We start from the raw sequence: 19,109 nt of genomic DNA, 5'->3' as shown, positions 1-19,109 counted from the left end.
AATTCTTAGTGGGCATAAAAACCAGCAGGTAGTAAATTTTTTCATGTTCAATAGCATTCTCAGCCAAGTCCAAGGTTCTGGCAAAATATTTCTAAAATTAGTTTTGCACTTGAAATAAGAGTACTCTCTGTGCTTTAAAGTAATATAGCCCAAGATGATGTGTGCAGGCACGTATTAACACATAGAGAAGGATTTCATAACATAAAGAAAAATCAGTCCAGCTCGAGGGGAAGATCCTGCTGTGTCAATCTGACGGGTCTGTTCATCACTGTAAAAGCAAGATATGTACATTTTAAAATAACCAAGGTGCAGTACAGGCGGGGGTGTGTTGCTTATCGAAGATACAGTGAGATCCTTCTGAACTATCAGACAACTGACTTGCCAGCTGGAATTCAGGCTGTTTCTGATATGAGCTCTGGCCTAAGTTTTTCTTTTCTTTTCTCCCCCCCACCCCCCCCCCCCCCCCCCCTCCAGAAACGTAATGGGAATGTGGGCAAGACTGTTTTTGAGTACAGAACACAGAACGTGGCACGCTTACCCATCATAGATATTGCACCGGTGGACATTGGCAGTACCGACCAGGAATTTGGAATTGAAATCGGGCCAGTTTGCTTTGTGTAAGAGGAAGGGGGGAAATTAACACACTACCCAGCAACAGCAGCAATTAAACACATGAACTTAGACTGATTGAAGTTAATCCTGAGACTCTTGAAGTAATGGCTGATATTGGATCAGCATTGTACATACGGTTCTTTTTAAATGCCCGGCCTCCTTTTGAATATTTATTTTACTTACAAACCTTCCGTTTTAAATGATTGAAACCAACTTTTTAGTACAACAGTACAATTTTAAGAGCATCGATGACCACCTTTTAAAAGTAATATGAATCTTTTTCCTTGCTTTTGTTTCAAATGATTTTGAAATTTACAGGTATTCAAAATAGATAGTTTTAATGTGGGACTATGTAAAGCTCTAAGGATTATTTCTTTTGCTTGGATGCATACTGAATAACAGAAAAGTAGAGCACTTTTGTGAACCATTGGCTATATTTCAATCATACCTACTCCCTCTACCCCAGTTTGTCTTCCTGTGGTTGCCAGTATGATAGCCATTCACAGAAATCGATGTCTTTTGTAGAAGAAAATCTCTTCAGACAAGATCATCTTAATTTGGCATTGTCTTTCCTGCACTTCCCTATGTAATAGTCTGCTCAGAAGAGTATTCCATAGCCATGATCAATTTATGAAGTAAAAATACTACTGGGGTAAATACGAGTTTTCAGTAGGGGTGTCCCATATCTTAAATTTCAAGGCCAGACTTCACTTCTCACAATGTCGCTGTGTAATTCCATTAAATTATCCTTAATCTTCAAAATACATCTTAAACCCGATACTTGTTGATTTTCCAATACTTGCCCATCTAAGAAGCCATTACATATCAAATTATACAGATGTCTTATATATGGCGCCAATTTATGTATGTTGCAAATCATTCACATGTATACCAGACCAATTGCTAATAAAGAGAAAGAAAGTTTAGAAATTCATTGTTTTTAGCTGACATCCAGACATGCATCACCAGTAATTGGACTTACTGGCCTTGAGTTGTCAAGGCAAGAAAGTTCCATCATTTCTTAGCATGAGCTACCTCATCTCTGGAAGTTGGGATGCATTTAATATTCCTGTTTTTATTTTAGCTATTAAAAGGTGCTATGCTTCTGTTGTTATTTCGAGAAAGGAGATAGGCAGGGCAAAAACAACAAAAAAGTGATGGTGCTAAATGACTCTGTAGAAGGCGGATGAAATAAAGTTGCCTACTGTCAATGTCATTTTCAGAGCTTAGCTGTTAGGCTTATGGTGTTTGAGAGAACAATGTTACAGTGCATTTATTTGTTGGTCATACAGTATATAGAATGTTTTGTACCACTAACATGCTTTATTTTGTAAAGTATGTGGGTACAAACTTAGTTTTTTTGTTTCTTTATTGCATCTGTGCTCTCCACGTTTTTTGTTTGTTCCTTAAAAAAAAAAAAATAAACAGCTGGGGCCATCCCTAAAGAAAGTCATGCACATAGCTTTATTCATGTATCTTTGCAAAGCATTTAATTAAATACATGCTTCTCGCTATGTAAGTGGTTTCCTTTTTGTAGAATTCCTTCCAGTGTGTCCCATATGAGTTCATTTCCAGGAAATTAAAAATAGAAGTATTTAACTTTTGTTTTGTTGCTATTTGAATAACTCATTTGCAATGCATTCTCCTGAAGTATTTTACACATAGGAATATAAAGGTATTTTGAATAATGCCCTCTGTGCCAGTTTTTGCAAGATAGGCGTGAATTTGTATGAAGTAATCACCGGCAGTCCTGTTAAAGCTACCTAACTAGTATTGGTTGAGACTCTCCAGAGAAAGAGAATATTTATTCAAGATTGAATAAAATGTCACTTCGGCAATTCCCAGTGTCAACGTAAGTTATCACTGATAGAACTGGACAAGCCATAAAGCTGCATTGTAGCAAGGCAGGCAAGAATTTTCGTTCCTTTCCTCCTTCTGAAAGGGTAGGAGCTTTGCAATTTTCCAGGTTGTCCATATGCACGTCTATACAGGGTAGGTAGGGACTGGGAAGTTGACAGGTTCATGCTGATGTTATCTGTTTGCTTTTATTATCCAAGCAGGAACTCTATGATTTCTCTTTTACTAGCATGAAATAATTTCTATAAATATGTGACTTGGGAGTTAGCTTATCGTATTGGATCCTTGAGAAGTTTTAGATAACATTAATTTCACTGAATAATCTGAGGTGTAATGGCTCGCTCCAACATGTTCATGCAAAGGTAGATATCCAGTGGCTGTGATCATACCTCTACAGGACATTTATCCAGATGCACAAAATAAATAACACTTGGAATATAGATGCATGTTTGAAAGTTATTTTTAATCTCTGATTTTCATCAGTAGAGTGTTATAATCCATGATTAGTATAAATGTTTTGTGAGGTTGTTGAAGGAGAAGAGTATTTCATTATGAAGGATACTTTTTTTTTTTCTTTTCAAGTCTCTCTTTGCATCTCTATCTCCATATGAAGCATGCAGTATTTCCTCAACCAGGTGCCTTGAGCACTGAAAAAGAGCTTTAACTAGAAAGTAGTCTGAGGTAATATTCTATAAAAACCATTGCTGGAGAATCACTGAAGCAAAGTCTCACTTGAAGTGTGAGCGCTCAGGAAATTTGGGTAGTTAACTGAGGAGTCTTTGTAATGCAAGTGGTTGGAGATGCTTTTTTCCTTCTCTTGACTAACTATGTTTATAACATACGTGTATATTACATCTTTTTGCCTGCTTAAGCATTCCTTAAAGTATTGTAAAATCTTTTTAAGCAGACACAAAAAAAGAGGTGGGGGGAATTTCACTGCTTTAAACTGCTTTACCGCTTATTCAGGCAATGTGGCATAGCCTCATGTAAGTACAGCTTTAATTTCATGAACCTAGAATGAATGAGCTGATAATTTGCAAAAGGTTGATTAATTTGTGAAGTAGCATTAAGTAAATACCAGCTATGACATTTAGTGCAGTTCTGTCTTTGTTGCAAATGGCCTCAGAAATGGTAGAAAAGGCACTTTAGAGTGGTTATGACGATATAATATCAGAGACTGTGTTTAAGTTAAATTGGAGTTATAAGAGTTGGTCATTGCTATTGTTTTTCATAGCTGACCTGTCCTCAGTGAGGAATGAACCCCAGGACTGCCAGTAGCTGACACCTTCTCTCTTGGTTTCTCAAAAACAGTAGTGCAATAGTTGTGTGGCAACTATTCACTAAAATCTCATCTAGAAGGTAAAATAATGTTATTCACTGCTTATAATTTGGCACTTACTCTGTTTACATCAGTGGTGGAGTTGATGCAGTAGTTTATCTTGAACATTTAGAGAAAGACCTGTGGATTCTTTTATAATTTGATTCTAACCAACTTACCTGGATTTGCAATGTTTGTTCTGAAGGTGCTTGTATCGTCACTGTCATGCTTTTATCCCTGTGCCACTGAACTCTAGATATAAAATACCAGACTTTGTATGTAATTACACAGCTGATTACAGACTTGGGACCAAGCAGAGCTTACCTAGTGCAAGGGGCCCTATCAGTGGAATGGGAGCCTATCCTTTCTAATGCCTCACCGAGAACAAAAAAAGCAGCCAAGTATGAAAAGCAACAGCTTTGGTCTATAGGGCTATGAGGTTTTTTAACACTAATTTTTCACCCTCACAGCTTAGATATTGTACAGCTGCACAGTAGAATCCATTTTGGATTTCTTTTCTCAAGCAGTGTCTCCTAACACTGACCACTTTTTACAGTGTATTTTACTTCTAGTTTTCTTTCAAGTTAAAACTTTGAAAGAATACATTTTTGCTGAGAGAGAAAAAAAATGTGAAAGATCTTTCAGATATGCTCAGTGGGCCTTGGAGGTTATGATAAATTTTCCCAGAAATGAAAAAGGTTGTTTATTTGCAAGCACAATGAACAGAGAACTGAGATTCAAGTATTGCTGAGCATATTCATATTTTGCTGTTGACTAGTTTTAATGATCTTTCACCTTTATATTAAATATATATTCTATTTTGTAAGGAGTTTAATAATGCTTTCTCCAAGGCTTTTTGTCTTATTCCTGCTTGACATTTTCTCTTAATTTATTTTGAGCAGAAAGAGATACAGAGGACAGAACTGATCACAGTGCTACAGTTTATTGGATACATCAGCTAACATGCCCAGTGGTTTAACTGGGCAGTATTAATATTGCTTTATATACTGTATAATTAAGTAATGTTAATATTGTAAAAAGAAAAAAATGTTCTTGCTCCTTCTGTATTTCCTTGAGGAGCCTAGCTCTGAATGCATACATCAAATGTGATCGTAGCCTCCCTACTGCATCAGAGCCTTCTAGCAGAGAGCTGTTTATACTGAGCGGTTCTGGATGCTTAAAATGTAAGGCAAACAAGGAATTGATGGTTTAAGTCCTCCCTGAACAAGGTGGTTTTTTCGAATCAGAGTTTTGGATTTATGCACCTCAGTTTTAGAGTGACTATGAAGAAGAGTTTACATTTTGGCTGAATGTTTGCTCTTTTAACAGGCTGGTGGAGCAGCTTAAGACGCATCTCCTCCACCCTCCTTCCATATAGACCTTTTTCTTTCGCTTCTCTTTTGGTACTCCCCTCTAGCTCAGTGGTTATTCTGTTGTCTCTGGGTGCATGAGAGCATAAATTCAAATCTCATGGCCTCTCCCTTCCAAACTCCTTCCTTGCCTATCTGTTAGCTTCCTTGTAGCTATCATAAAGAGTCAGTAAGTTTTTAATACTAAAAAGATTCTGTAGAGTACCAGGATTACTACATTCAGTAGAAGAATGCATCAAGCAACACAGAAATGTAAGAAAGAAAATGTCACGACATTATAGCTAGAAACAACACAACCAAAGTCTACAAAACAGAGCAAGCAAATAGAGGAGAATGAGGAAGATTTTTTTCCTCTATGAAGGCAATTAAAGAGTCTAAAAATGGGTTAAGAGCAAAAAGCATTATTTTTCTTATTACCGTAGGGTAAGAGCCCCTGGGTTTCTTTTATCTCCTGTCGCTGCCTGAGATTAAGCAAAGTAGTTATTGGGCTGGTAAACAGTCTCATAATCTATGGATTTTTTAAATTATTTTTTCAGGAGACGAAGGCTATACTGAAGGTTTACTACTCACTAAGCAGTTGGTCTCGCTGAGAGAGGATATTTATAAAAAGAATAGGATTCCAGGAAGACAGAGTGAAACAATTGCAAAAGGAAAAGCAGAACTAAACGGAAATGTAGAAATGGTAATGGAAGAAAAAAGATTCCCTGCACGTAGGCCAATACCATAGAGAAAACAAGGTAAAAATGATAGTATTAGACAATGATGGTATTATCATAGAAAAAATTCATGACAAAAGGTAAAACAAAATCAGCAGTTCAATAGCTGAAATAGAAATGCCAAGGAAACTGTGGACCTATAGACCAAATTTGCCAAACTGTGTGTTTATGCTAGAAAAAATACATCATTTTGATTTTGGATTATTGTGTCCAGTGGATTGCAGTTTGCTTGCTAGGAGTTTTGTTGAAGTGTGTGATTTCAAGCATGAGTGATTTTCACTCATCTGCAGAGTTCAGAATATCCATAAAGGAGCCTTCTTGAGCAAAATTGCGAGATGGGTACCTGAGAGTTAGATTCAGTTTCTTAAAAGGTAGAATGCTTTTAGTCAGCCTATTTTCCCTGCTGTCATGCTATTCAGAAATTTAGCTCGTGTTAAAATCGGAGGTAATGCTTATTAATGTATCAAATAGAGATCGTGAGAACCATTATGAAGAATATGATGAATTACAATTGAGAATCACCTGCATTAAACCCTGTCTGCCCCAAGAGAGCATATGTATGGTCACAAAGGGAAAACTAGGTGCAAAAGACCAGCTTTCTTGTGCAATTGCTGCTCATTCCTGTGAAGTGATTATTGGACAATATCTTTAGGAATAGTAAAAGAAATCTGCTTTTTCCACAAGCCAAAGAAGAAAGGACACGATGTCAGAGATGAGAAACAGGCCGTGCTGTAGTAGAACCAATGGATCGGACAGTGTTCAGGAGGACCTGAGCAGAGTGAGGCAAAGATTAAAACTGAAATGCTTTATAGATTTACACAACATAGGAGAAAACTCAGAGAGTTTAATTGCTAATGTACCTGTTGTGCTATCAGCATTGTATGTTTTATCATTTGTTGGGAGAAGGTCTGGAAAAGTATTAAGGTATCAGGCAACACTCTAGTTTGAGCAGGATACTAGAGAGGTCAATTTTTTCCTCCATCCCTCGCATTAGTTTCTTGCACATTTTTATTTCCTTGCTGTTAGAGTAAGAAGCCATCTTTCTATAAGCTCTGGCTTAAGTTTTTTCTAAATAATATTTCATAATCACTGTGATCTGTTGTGTTCCCAATATCAGAGAATGGTGCATGAGCAAATGTTTCTATGGCAAAACTAGTTCCTCAATTGAGGTATTACTATCCATCCTCCAGGGAAGACTGCAGCCTTCTTTAGGAGTGTTTGTGCAGAAGAGAGACATGCAAGTTCACATGACATGGCGTCTGACAAAGCATCACAGAACTGCTTTTTGGCCTTAGTCAACTGAGTGAAAAATCTGATACAAATACCAACCAATTATGGCAGAAGAACATTATTACAATTCTAGAAACTTCAGCAAAATATTTTACATGTTTGGTAGGGAGCAATCTTCCCTGCGACAAAGAAACACGACATTGACAGAAGATTGTGACAATTGTGGGAGCCATTATTGTAATTTAGGAGCCTCTGCCCTCTAAAGAACATGCTGTGTGATTCTACACAAAAATTAGAGTAAGTCAAAAGCATTTCCTGCTGCCATATCAATTCAGCCATTTCCTGATAGGAATCTTAATCTCTGCTTTGCAGATGCTACCAAACTGAAAGGAGGAATGAGTAGACTTTTTCAGGTACCTTGGAGTTACTGTAACAAAGATAGTGAAGCTGAAATGTGAGTTATGGTAGGAACATTCACAAAACCCCACTGAAACTGGAACATCTCCAGTGCCTTCAAGAGTCATCTTCTAATGACTGCGTTCTCGGTGGATGTGGACGTGGATTCAGCAACAAAACTTAAGTTTTGACCTTTAATCCAGAGATGTCCACGGCTAAGGGTATACTGAAAGGAGGTCGTGCAGTTTATCTCATGAACCTCCTCTGGCAGAGAGAAATTTTGGATAAGCATAGCTTTGCCAGGTACAACTTACGGCAAAAAAAGAAAAGATGATGACCAATGGCCATCTAGGAAGGAGAGGTCACAAGGTACAGCCAAGGAGTGGCTGCGGGGACGGGAAAGCAGCAGTGTGAGTTACAGTCAATGCTTCCAGAAGACATCCTCTAGGCTGAAGCTACTGCGGGACAAAGAGCAGGTAGGAAGACAAGACCACCAGGATTTTGTTCTGCATTCATCCTGGAACAGCAATCCCTCAGTGTAAGGTGAACTACATCTCGCCTCCTCCCAGTAAACAGGTAGGCAGAAACACAGAAAGCATCTCTTCATCTCCCAAATCCTAAAACCACCTGCAAAATATCTTTCTCTTCTAGTACTTTAAATCTAGAGATAGATATAGTTTCTGCAGATTTTCTTTAAGAGCATAACAAGATCTATATAACCGAGGACATCTGATTACAAGTACGTGTTGAATTAAAATGGTAAATCATCATAAAAATATTTCATACATTACTGTAGCCTAACATTTGTGCAACAAGTGCCTCATTACTCACATTTCCAGAAGAGAAGCACTTGGTTTAAAAATCGGAGCCTGCCAGACCTGACTTCTTTCCTGGTGAAAAGAAATGGATATGATTTTTCAAATAATCATTAGGGTTTCAGTCTTGGTTGAAATGGCTATGTTATCTGTAGTAAGAAATACATTCTAATTTGGTGACTACAATGAAGCTGTGTTACTGTCATAAACAGTAGCCAGTCCTCCAAATTAACACATTTTCCAGCTTATATAAATAATAGGCAGCTGATAAGGAACACTAGAAGTTAGACTTCTCTACTAAAGCTATCAGGACAGCCGTAGCACGGCAAAGTGTGTGTTGGGAAGATCTTTCACCTTTATGAATTCAAAATTCTCGTAGACGGCTCTTAACTCCAAGTTACTGCCTGCAAATAGAGGCTTAAGACTATTTAGCTGATGTCACATCAAAGTGAGGGTTACAAGTTACACTGTTGCTTATTTAAATATCTAGCTTCCTTCTTTTAGCAAGGAAAGTTGTTGATAATTAGCCAGCTTCCAGAAAAAATTCCTAGTAGCTATTAAAATTCAGAAACCATCACAACCCCATTATAAGCGATTGTTTGCCCTGGCCTGGTTCTAGCTGCAAGCTTACCACCGAGGTGAAGAGCTGCAGAGACACAAACTCACTGAACGGCTCATCTCTTGCCAGCAGCTGTCCCTAGGTGGTTGCCTCCAACGGGGAGGATTGCTGAAGCCAAGCTGCTTCTGCAGTGATTTCTCACGCTGCACCCACCGAGGGTTGTGAAAGGGGGCTTGTGGGGTTTTTAAAGCACTGCCTGGAGCCACGCAGCTGCTAGATACGGTGGCCATGGAGAACGCCTTACGTCTCACCCAAAGGGAGGTAAGGCTGTATAAGTGAGTGATTCACAGGTGTTTATAAATTGTTTAAAATTAAGGCCTAATCAGATAGCAAAGTTTTTCTGTTAGAGAGGGGTTTGCTGGATTGTTGTTGTGTTTTGGGTTTTTTAAACATAATTTCCATAACGAATGTAGAAAGGAAGTGTTGAAATAGTCCCCGTGCCACAGACAATAGTCAGGGAGTCCATGTTCACCGGAAGAAAAGCTCTGGTGTCCTGCAAAAGAGCTACACCTTTAGGTGACAACCTGCAATTAATTGGAAAGGTGAAGTGCCAAGGAAATATTAAAACCTAAATTAGTGGTATCTTAAAGCTGTTGGTATGACCCACGAAACTCTTTGAGGCAGAGTTTTGGGGTTTTTTTTGTTTTGTTTCTTTTCTTGTTTTCCCCAAAGAGCCAGAGTAATGTGCTATGAAGTGTATGAATATCGACTGCTGTAACATCTGACTGAATAAGAAGGTGTGGGTCAGAAAGAAGAAATTTCTTCTATCAGTCTTATTACTGTGTGGGCAACTTCTTTCCTTGTTTTTTCATGCCCCTCATTCAACTTCATGCCTCTCTTTCAACTGTGTAGACTACACTATTATTTTTTTTTCTTTTCTCCAATACAACTTTAAATTTATATACCAGAGGAAGATGCACTTTTAGGCATATGTGCCTAAAAATCAACTTATCTTAGAGCTTGAAAGCAGGTGTTGGTGTTTCCGTACAGCCTTCAAAGACCTCTATGAGTTACCTGCGTGAAAGGGGGTTATTCCCAGGAGTCCTGTAGTCTACGAACTTGATGTGCTGCTCTATAACAGTGTGTAATGGTGCTGCTAGCCGGAAAGTGTCAGGTAAGATTTTTTTTTTAAAATTATATGTCCTATGTAAAATAAAAGCTAGACCCTTTTGCAGGCTGACACAGTAAATCAGTGTAAAAAAAAAAAAAAAACCAAACCCACAGGATTAGAATCTAAATCTCCTAAAGGCTAGCCTTATTTTCTAAGCTAATTCTTGTTTATTTACCTGATCTGTTTCATATTTCTATTATTTCAAAGACCTTTCTATAAAAGTACAGAAGTATCAGAATCATGGTGGCTTAATAAGTGACCCTCTGAAAAAAATTAAGGCATTTGGATGAAGTAAGTTATTTTATGGTGCTCTTGGCTATTTCTTTGTGTTTTCTACAAACGTTCCAGTAATCACCTTCCATGAGTAGAAATTACTAATCAAAGACTTGATGACTGTATGTTTTCTTTAGAAAAAAGCCCCCAAACCTTCAGTTTTAAGGTTGAGTAATTGTTACCAGCCTTTCACTCAGCCACAGTAGTACTGGAGATTACAGAGGCTATTTTTTTCTGCCGTGGAGATTCAGAACAGGTTTTTCCAATGCATTTTTCCACCAGCAGCATTCCTACCAGCTGCTTTCATAAAATTTCAACTCCAACCAAAAGACTTCCTCCCATGTAATTTATGTCAGATTAATATTACTATGTACATGTAATTCTCATCTTCCATAAACGGTAGCTATTTTCACCATAAAATGAGGAGGTTTCCTGCGAGAGCCAATATTTTTTATGAATTGTTGGCACTATTCTTTTATGTTGCATTAAGTACAGTCGTGCCTGTGTTGATGCTGCACTTGTGCTGTTAAGGTCTCCCCAGACCCGCACTGCTTTGGTTCTGCGTGGGCACGTCCAAATTCCGTGCAGGGATTCCAGAGCAGGGCAGTGTCTTGGCTCGGACCCAAATCTGTTGAGGTTTCTTAAAAAACAGCATTTCTCTGCCCATTTTTCCTGCTTAGTCCAATCCAGAAAGTATTCCCAGAGGATGCACGGACCATAATCAATCACCAATGAGAACCTGAATTTTTTTCTCCCTCATTTTTGTTGTCTGACCTTGCTGCAGAGGGTCCTTAATGATCCTGGGCTGTGGAGCAACACGTGGCGGTGCGGTAATGACGTGGGGGCAGGCTCTGGATCTTCCTTCACGGGAAGGACTGAGCAGCATCTAGCAGCATCTACCTCTGGGAGAGGTTTCACGGCCCGGGTTCTGGGGTGCAGCTAATTTCCTTCTTCTGGCCTGAAGCTCAGGCGCCGCCAAACTACTGTGGTAATTGCGTCTGCTTGAATTTTTGCTAAGATCTGGGGATGACTTAGTTGTGCAGCTCCAGTGGCCGTAAGAAATACCAAGATGCTCGTAGATTGTCAGCTTCATCAAACAGCTAGTGCCTCTAGCCTGCACTGTAGGAGACCCTTAGGCTATCTATTGAAGCTGCCATCTGAAAGGAGAGTAGCCTATGGCTGCCTATTTATTTAGACTGAGGCAGGGTTTTTTGGGGGGAGGGAGGATTAAGCTCTTATATTTCCTCCCACCTGATCTGCCTAGGTGCATGGGCGCTGGTTTGGATCTTGCTGTCAGAGCTGAATCCATGCTGATAGTCAGAGAAGCTCACCATGCTTGAAAAAATGAGCCACTGGATGGAGAGGAGCGGAAAAAGTAAGAAAGAAAATTTCATAGTATAGGGATGCTATCGATGGCATCCCTTAGGATTACCAAGTTTTCCTTCAAACAAGTTATCTTAGAAAAATCATTTAAAGTGGTACCAGAGTTGTGTCCTGCCTTATTAATTTGTTTGAAGAAAGAGATACAAATAGTAAAATAAAAAAGTCAGTTTTATGAAACAACAAGGAGTTTTATTAAGATATTTTATTATGTGTCTCTGTAAGGAATAGACCAACAACCATATAAAAGCTTACAAAGATGGTTTACCTTCAACACTATAAATGTGTTAACGTGACAGAAGTTCACAATTTTGCATCTTTATTGACTTTTACAGAGTGAAGGGAGAAAGTTCTCAACTATGACATGCCAGTGACGATCTTTGACAGGAGACATTTACAATTGGTTTAAATCCTCTTTTTTTTTTTTTTTTTTTTTTTAAGCAAGTCAATAACCCTGACTTGCAGAGTTAGGAGTGAAAAATACATTAGCACCATCATATTAGTCTTTTACACTTCCCTAATTTTAGTGGTCTTGACCAGCAATGACAGGAAAGTAGAGAAGCACCTTTGATAACAGAATACAATCCAACAATAAAATTATGGTGACTACTGACATTAAGGTATGAAACTCTTAAAAGACACTGTACTTTTTCACAGCTAATCAGTACAGAAATAGACAATTTTGTACCAAATGATTCCACTGAATTGACCAATGTGTTTTGACTGATTTGACTGATTTTTGGTTTGACTCATCAGACACATCCCGGTTTCTGTCCATGTTGAGGTAGTTGAAACAGGGAGGTCTTTCTAGCTTTATGGACTGCATCTTAGAAAGAAGGGTAAACTTTGGTACTGGGAGCAATCAGTGCTTTGTAAATTGGCTAACATTCAACTAATAGAACACAGTGTTGTTTTATTAAGTGTTGAAGTTGTATTATAGCACCACGGAGACATGTTTTGAAGATGGAACTTGGTAAAAAAAATAGAGCAAAAAAGCATTTTTACTGTACTTTGTGTAATAGCGAAAAAAATAACCCTTAATATCAAATTGATTTTTTCCCCCAGAAATTTTGTTAATAAATAACTGGGATACAGATGGTCACCTGTACTAGCTGACAAGGCTAAAACAAAGGAGCACAGTTGGAGTGTGAATCTGTTTGCTGGGGTTTCAGAAAGAGCAGGATCTTTGATTTATAAGAAGCAGACCGGGCCAATGTCCACGCCAAATTCCTGATCAGGACCACCAATATCTATGGGTGCAATATCAACCACAGGCAACCTCATTGTCTTGCGCGTTCTGTATTCAAAGACTGTTTTACCCCATTCGCCAGTGTGTTTCTGTGAAGTTGAAAAGAAAAGAAAAAAAAAAAACCATGTTAGAGAAATCGGCATTGGGCTATGTGAAAGTTATCCTACAGTTTACTGGATTTCACACTTTCCATATTAACATGTCCCTCTACACCATGAAAACTGGTTGCAGCCGCTGTAGAAATGAACATGTAGATAGACATTCTCCATTTCTGAACCTTTTACGTGAAGTCTTGTGGGGTTGTAGACCTTGCGGCTCAGAAAGGATGGGCTCCCTGATGGACACGGGAGTACTCTGGAGCGGTGCCAGTGCCCTGACTTAGGACTGAAACATGGTCTGCTTGCTGGGAGATAGCACAAATGGCTACTCTGTTTGGAAAGTGGTTTTGGCCTCAGGAGAAAGTGACAGCAGTAATGAGGTAGCTCTTCGTGTTTGTGTTAGAGAAACGGCCATGAAGTGGCTGCAAAGTAGATGTATATGTCAGTGCCGTATATGTCAGTGTTTGCTGTGCTTTTGGGACCTTAAACAGGAGGAGGGAGAAAGTGTGGATGGTGTTACGGTGTTTTGTATTTGTTACTGAAAAGGCTGCAGATGCTCATAGACCAGCATGCGCGTCGGTGTTACTGCTCCTCTCCAGTGCTTTCTGCTGCAGCGAGCAAGGCAGAGTGAAGCAATGGTGCATCTGTGAAATGACTGTGTTTGCCCCTTCCCATAATCGTAGCCCATGGCTTGAATCAGCTAGCCTTGATTTTTTTGTATGACTAAAACTAAGAGTAGTAGGAATCATCTTAGAGTTGACGTGGGATGGATCAAAACTTGGTCACCGTGACTTCACTGACTTTGACTCTAAAGCAAGCACAGATTGAGATGGGAGTGCACCTCGCTTTCGACAGTTGCTACAGGAGTGACACTGCTGGTGTACAGAATCTAAATGTCCCCAGTTAGGTGCAGCTGTGTCCTTTCCTTACCCAGGTCATGCAAAGTGCTCTCTTCCTTTATGGGTCTAGTCCTCTAGAGGGAATTATTTATTAAACTACCATACTAAGGTCTTGTCTACTTACAGTACAGCCATCTTCCAGAACAGCGTATGTGAATTTGCTGTTTCCTTCGGCCTTGATCTCGCTTTCCACAGAGCTCATCAGTTTCAGAGCTTTTTTAACATTTCCACTGGCTTGATCCATGTAGGCAATGCTGTTCTTGCAGTGGTAGGTGATGTTCTGGGAGGCACGGCTGGAGAGGATGCGGAGGAAGGCCAGCTGAACTTCCGAGACATCCTCTGGAAGCTCAGGATCTCCGTAGCTGAACTGCAGAGTACAACACATAAGCAACAGTTTTTGTTTAATCATATCTAGGAACAGTCCATGTAGCTATTATTTCATCCACCAAATGTTTAGCTTAATTTCAGGATTATTTTTTAGTATGTCGTGATGTACGTGAGTACAACACGTGTACTACCTTTTGGGCTGTTAACTGTGGTAATTTCTTACCTGGAAGCCTCCATTCATAGATTCTCCAAACCAAACGTGTTTCTTTCCGCTGCTTTCGCTGGTCCACCAGTTTTTCCTTGGCACAGTGCTGGGGTTAGCATCGAGGCATGTCTCACCAGTTTCCATATTACAATATACTTTAATAGCATCCATCTTGCAGCCTTGGTTAGGATCAATCCAGTACTCTCCTAGAGGTAAAAAAAAAATATGTTAAGGGGCTTAATATATTTGGAGAAGAACCTGACTGCATGATGGTGAAGCTTATTTCTATGCCAGATTCCTGAGCCAAATTAGGAAGCATATTAATTTTGACAGAAGAGATGCCACAGAAAATAAGATGATATAAAACCAGACTGAGTTCATGTGAATACTGTAATATGACTGGCATTTGAAATTAATATAGAACTTTTACTTGTCATGGGTTTTTTCCATAAAATTATTTAGACAAATGTTCACTTGTAAGCATGTAAGGAGTGGAGTTGAAGTCAGTGTATATACTGTGTAAATGCATAGCAAATTAAAGTTTAAAATTATTATTACATTTCTCATCTTTATCATGACACTTGTTTAAAAAAATCAAATTTTTATAGCAGATCTCTGCATTTAAATACTCAAAGACAATAGCATTCATGGGGAAAAAAAAAAAATCAAGATCTGCTACCATTGGTGAAAATGAAAACCTAACATACCGCTCTTGAGCTCGGGATGGCAGAATTTCAGATCTCTGCAGTTACGAGCTGGATTCTTCCGTGACCCATCAGGACTAATGATGTTTTCAATCTGGTTGTTAATTGATTTCATTGAAGATATGATGTCACCTAGACTGATATCATTTTCTTTTGGCTCATCTCGATATTCGTACCCATAGCCCACTGGACCTTTTTCACCAGCACCCAGGGCAGCCACGCCACCACAGCAGGGACCAGGAGGACCAGAAGGACCAGGAAGACCAGGCTGGCCTGGTGGACCCTAAAAAAATAGCGAACATAGCGCTGAGTAGAGATCACAGGTTAAAACTAAAAGTCTGTGTGGGCTGTAATCTTAAAAAATGAATCCTCACATAAACATTTAATTTAGTTATTCATTAAATAATGGCACTTGCTATGTATAAACTTCTGTTAGACTTTCCAGGCCTTTATTCTCCTAAAATTGGAATTTTCTTTTCCGAATTTTGTCAGGCTGTGACTGTCCTTCTGTCTGGGCTTTGAGAAGGAGAAGGAACCCGTTCCACCAAAATCCAGAGAAGAACCATTTCTTGGCTTTAGAAGTGACTATGCTAGTGACCTTTGCAGCACTGGCCTCTCTTGAGGAGTCAAGGTAACCCATTTCATAGCTTCCAAGACACAAAGGGAGTCTGTGCTCTGAAGGGAGGAGGAGATCCCGCCTTCCCGTTGTACGCAGAAAAGTCAGTGAGTATCTGAGACTAACACAACGCCCAGTGCATCAGTAGTTACACTGAACTACAAATGATCTGTATTTTTTTTGGATTTAGCCCTGATAGCTAGATACCTCCTACCACAAACTCTGTCCATGAAATACAGGATTTTTCTGAGGGAGCTATTTAAATGGGAGAGCGCCCTATGTTTCATGAATAATCCCTAAAGATTTGCTTGCTTGAGCGTGCACAATTTACTTACTGCAGGGCCACTGTCACCTCTGTTACCACGGGGGCCAGGAGGACCAATTGGACCTGGATAGCCACTTTTACCGTCTTTTCCAGGCGGTCCAGATGGTCCTGGGGGACCCTAGAACAATGGGGAACACAAATAATATGGTCAAAATAGTTTACTAGATCATCTCAAATTCAGAAATACTTTGTGAGATATTTCAAACATTTCTGTACGACTTGTCAGGTGTTTTCTCTTTCTTCAGCTGTTGCCCGTTAAGACGGCCAATTTAAAATTTTTGTTTTTTTTTTTAAACAAACAGTCTGAATCTTCCTTCCAGTTATGCTAAGTAAGGCGTTTTTCTTACCCTTGCACCTGAAGCTCCTGGACTTCCCATTGCACCTTGTGGACCCAGGGGACCCTATGAAGAAAAGAAAAAAGTCAGTCATACACCTCCCAGTAATATTTTGCAACTAGCTGGATGTACCTTAAATAAAGGCATTGAAAACATCTTTAAGATTATACGAAACACATCCTTATAAAAAGACTATGTCAGATATGAGAGAGAATGGTTGCCATCCATTAACCAGAAAAAAATAACTTCTCTATATGGAAAAATATTAGTGATGTGATATTCAAAATGCAAGAAAGCCAACCGACAGCAATGCGCTTTGGATGAAATCTCGTATTCATAAGAATACATAGCTATAGGCTCAAAATGCTGCAGTTTTAATCATATTACCAGTAAAGTTATTTAAATAATTTGACAAACACTCATGTTTTCAAATGCATCAAAAAATTTGTTCTATTATGCATCGCAAAGAACTAAGCCATATGTTTAAAAATTATTGATCATCTCGCTGTCACAGTGTACATGAGAATTCATCAGATTTTTTTTTTTTTGTAACTCATGTTATACATTAGACAACAGGTTATACTGTGTTGTTAAATAGGTTGGTATTGGTGGCATTTATAGTTAACACTTCCATCTTTTTGCCATCACTGGTGAGTGAGTTTTGGTTTCTTGATTCTCACTTGTACCACGAGTGCTATTAATAGTTCTTTTCGGTATAAATCCCTTTTTAAGTTTTTACTTGTTATAAATACCCTGTCTACTACCCTTCAATTCTTTTAGCTGTTAAGAACTGTTCAAAATGGTAATGCATGTTTACAATTCAGTAATTTACAATTTCATGCCCATTTTGCCCTAATATTAATTACCGCAAAAGACGCCATGACAGGTGTTTGAGTAGCTTTCTCATGGATTTAGTTGTCTGTCTAGCATAGATTTCTAACAGACTTAGATATTTCAACCCCTATTTCTACCTTTTATAATTTAATCAGGAATAGCCTATAAATGAATGCAAAAAGCGTTTGTTCCAGACAAAGGCAGACACGTAGCTGAAAGGGATTCTAGCAAACCCAGCTTTAGCTCCTAGAAGCTTCTTCTAGTTCTTTATTAATACTTACTTCAGGTTGATTCAGGGAATCTGGACTTTTGAACACATTTGACAATCAAATTACACAGGTTCTTTCTAATTTTTTTCTTTCCTCAGTAAATTAGTTAAGGCTAACTAGTTACCTGGGACCTAAACCACAGAAACTAAGAACAGCTGTAATTCCCAATCCAATGCACAATACTCACAGGAGGACCAGGGAGACCGGGGGTACCAGGAAATCCTCTATGGCCCTTTATGCCGGCGCTGCCTCGTTCACCAGTTTCACCTTTATCACCACGAGGACCTTGAGGACCCTTTAAGAGTAGATTTGCAATAAAAGGAATATATAAAGAAATAAGAGAAACGCCCAAATAACAGGAAATAGTGAATGTATGATATCACAAACACTTTAAATATGACTTACAGCAGGACCACGAGCACCAGCAGGACCAGTAGAGCCAGGAGGGCCAGGTGGACCCTGTGACACAATAAGAGTAAGATGGTATGGATCACTTGGAGTTGACTAGACCGCCTTTTTACTTCCAGATAAGCAGTATGTTCGAAGCCAGCAGCTGTTCGGAAACAAGGGGAAGCTACACACACACACACACACTACATAATCAGCAAGAATTTTGGCCAGTTCCTTTTTCTATCAATGTTAGTCTTACTCAGCTGCTTGTAGGCACTGATACATACCACATGCACTAGACCCCTTCTTCATTTTGTGAGGTGCTCACTGCTCAAGCTGTGCTGGTGTCAGCACTTCTCAGAAATAACTTGAAGACTTCCAAAGTCTTAAATAAATAACATCGCTTGTGCTGCAGGAGCACCAGATGGGATGGAAATTAAGATAGGGCCTGGTGGGATGATGCGCTTTTTGGCATCCTAAGGAGTACGTGAATTTTGAGCTTAATTTATATACAGTTATCATGAACATAAACTGTGATGTCTTTCCCCTTGATGTTCTTATAAGAGGTCCTCGATGCCAAGAAACTACGACAGTAACAAATGTATGACTCTTTCAAACTTCTACTTTATTACTGCATGAAATGGACTTTGCATAGGAAGGGTATGTAAATAAGCAGTAAGCTATTTACTTTGGTCTTACCTGAAATCCTCTTTCACCAGCTTTTCCAGGTGCACCGTTGCTACCTGCAGGTCCAGGGTGACCAGGAGGTCCTGGAGCGCCAGGAGAGCCACTTTCACCACGGTCACCCTGCAGATAGTAACAGTTGACAGGATAATAAATTTAGCGTTTTACAGAACTACAATGTAAAAAGTATATTCAGTGGAGCATAAGAGGTTCAGGGAACAAGTTACATAGCACAGAACGATGTATATTGTCATCTCTACATAACATTTATTTGGCAATCTAAAGATATTGGTGATTCCTTACTTTGCCTCCTGGGGCTCCATCACGTCCAGGCAAGCCATCTGAGCCAGGGTTACCCTGGAAAAAAGAGTGGTACAGTTTGTTCATAAACTGGATGACAAATAGACAGCTTGTTTCCCAGTAAGCTTAAATAATGCTCATCAAAGAAAGAGAGAGTTTTCAAGAAGGAAGAGTTCC

The 19,109-nt window shown here is 39.1% G+C and overlaps 2 protein-coding genes across 5 annotated transcripts in view; one reads left to right on the top strand and one right to left on the bottom strand.

Annotated features, from left to right (window-relative positions):
* The window catches only part of COL5A2 (collagen type V alpha 2 chain), a 113,154-nt gene extending 111,028 nt beyond the window's left edge, over window positions 1–2,126 (top strand). For both annotated transcript variants that reach the window (XM_050900480.1, XM_050900481.1), the window contains one exon: window positions 475–2,126. In XM_050900480.1, the coding sequence (XP_050756437.1) occupies window positions 475–621 (147 nt within the window). In that variant the 3' untranslated portion in view covers window positions 622–2,126. The remainder of the gene's footprint in view (window positions 1–474) is intronic.
* Window positions 2,127–11,863: 9,737 nt separating this feature from the next.
* The window catches only part of COL3A1 (collagen type III alpha 1 chain), a 53,529-nt gene continuing 46,283 nt past the window's right edge, over window positions 11,864–19,109 (bottom strand). For all 3 annotated transcript variants that reach the window (XM_050900394.1, XM_050900393.1, XM_050900395.1), the window contains 10 exons: window positions 18,936–18,989; window positions 18,648–18,755; window positions 17,964–18,017; window positions 17,746–17,853; window positions 16,468–16,521; window positions 16,131–16,238; window positions 15,183–15,462; window positions 14,494–14,681; window positions 14,068–14,310; window positions 11,864–13,035 (listed from right to left, as the gene is read on the bottom strand). In XM_050900394.1, the coding sequence (XP_050756351.1) occupies window positions 12,889–13,035; window positions 14,068–14,310; window positions 14,494–14,681; window positions 15,183–15,462; window positions 16,131–16,238; window positions 16,468–16,521; window positions 17,746–17,853; window positions 17,964–18,017; window positions 18,648–18,755; window positions 18,936–18,989 (1,344 nt within the window). In that variant the 3' untranslated portion in view covers window positions 11,864–12,888. The remainder of the gene's footprint in view (window positions 13,036–14,067; window positions 14,311–14,493; window positions 14,682–15,182; window positions 15,463–16,130; window positions 16,239–16,467; window positions 16,522–17,745; window positions 17,854–17,963; window positions 18,018–18,647; window positions 18,756–18,935; window positions 18,990–19,109) is intronic.

This window comes from Gymnogyps californianus, chromosome 7 (assembly GCF_018139145.2).
Source record: "Gymnogyps californianus isolate 813 chromosome 7, ASM1813914v2, whole genome shotgun sequence".
NCBI classification, from domain to species: Eukaryota; Metazoa; Chordata; class Aves; order Accipitriformes; family Cathartidae; genus Gymnogyps; species Gymnogyps californianus.
This window is presented reverse-complemented; position numbering and strand designations above follow the sequence as displayed.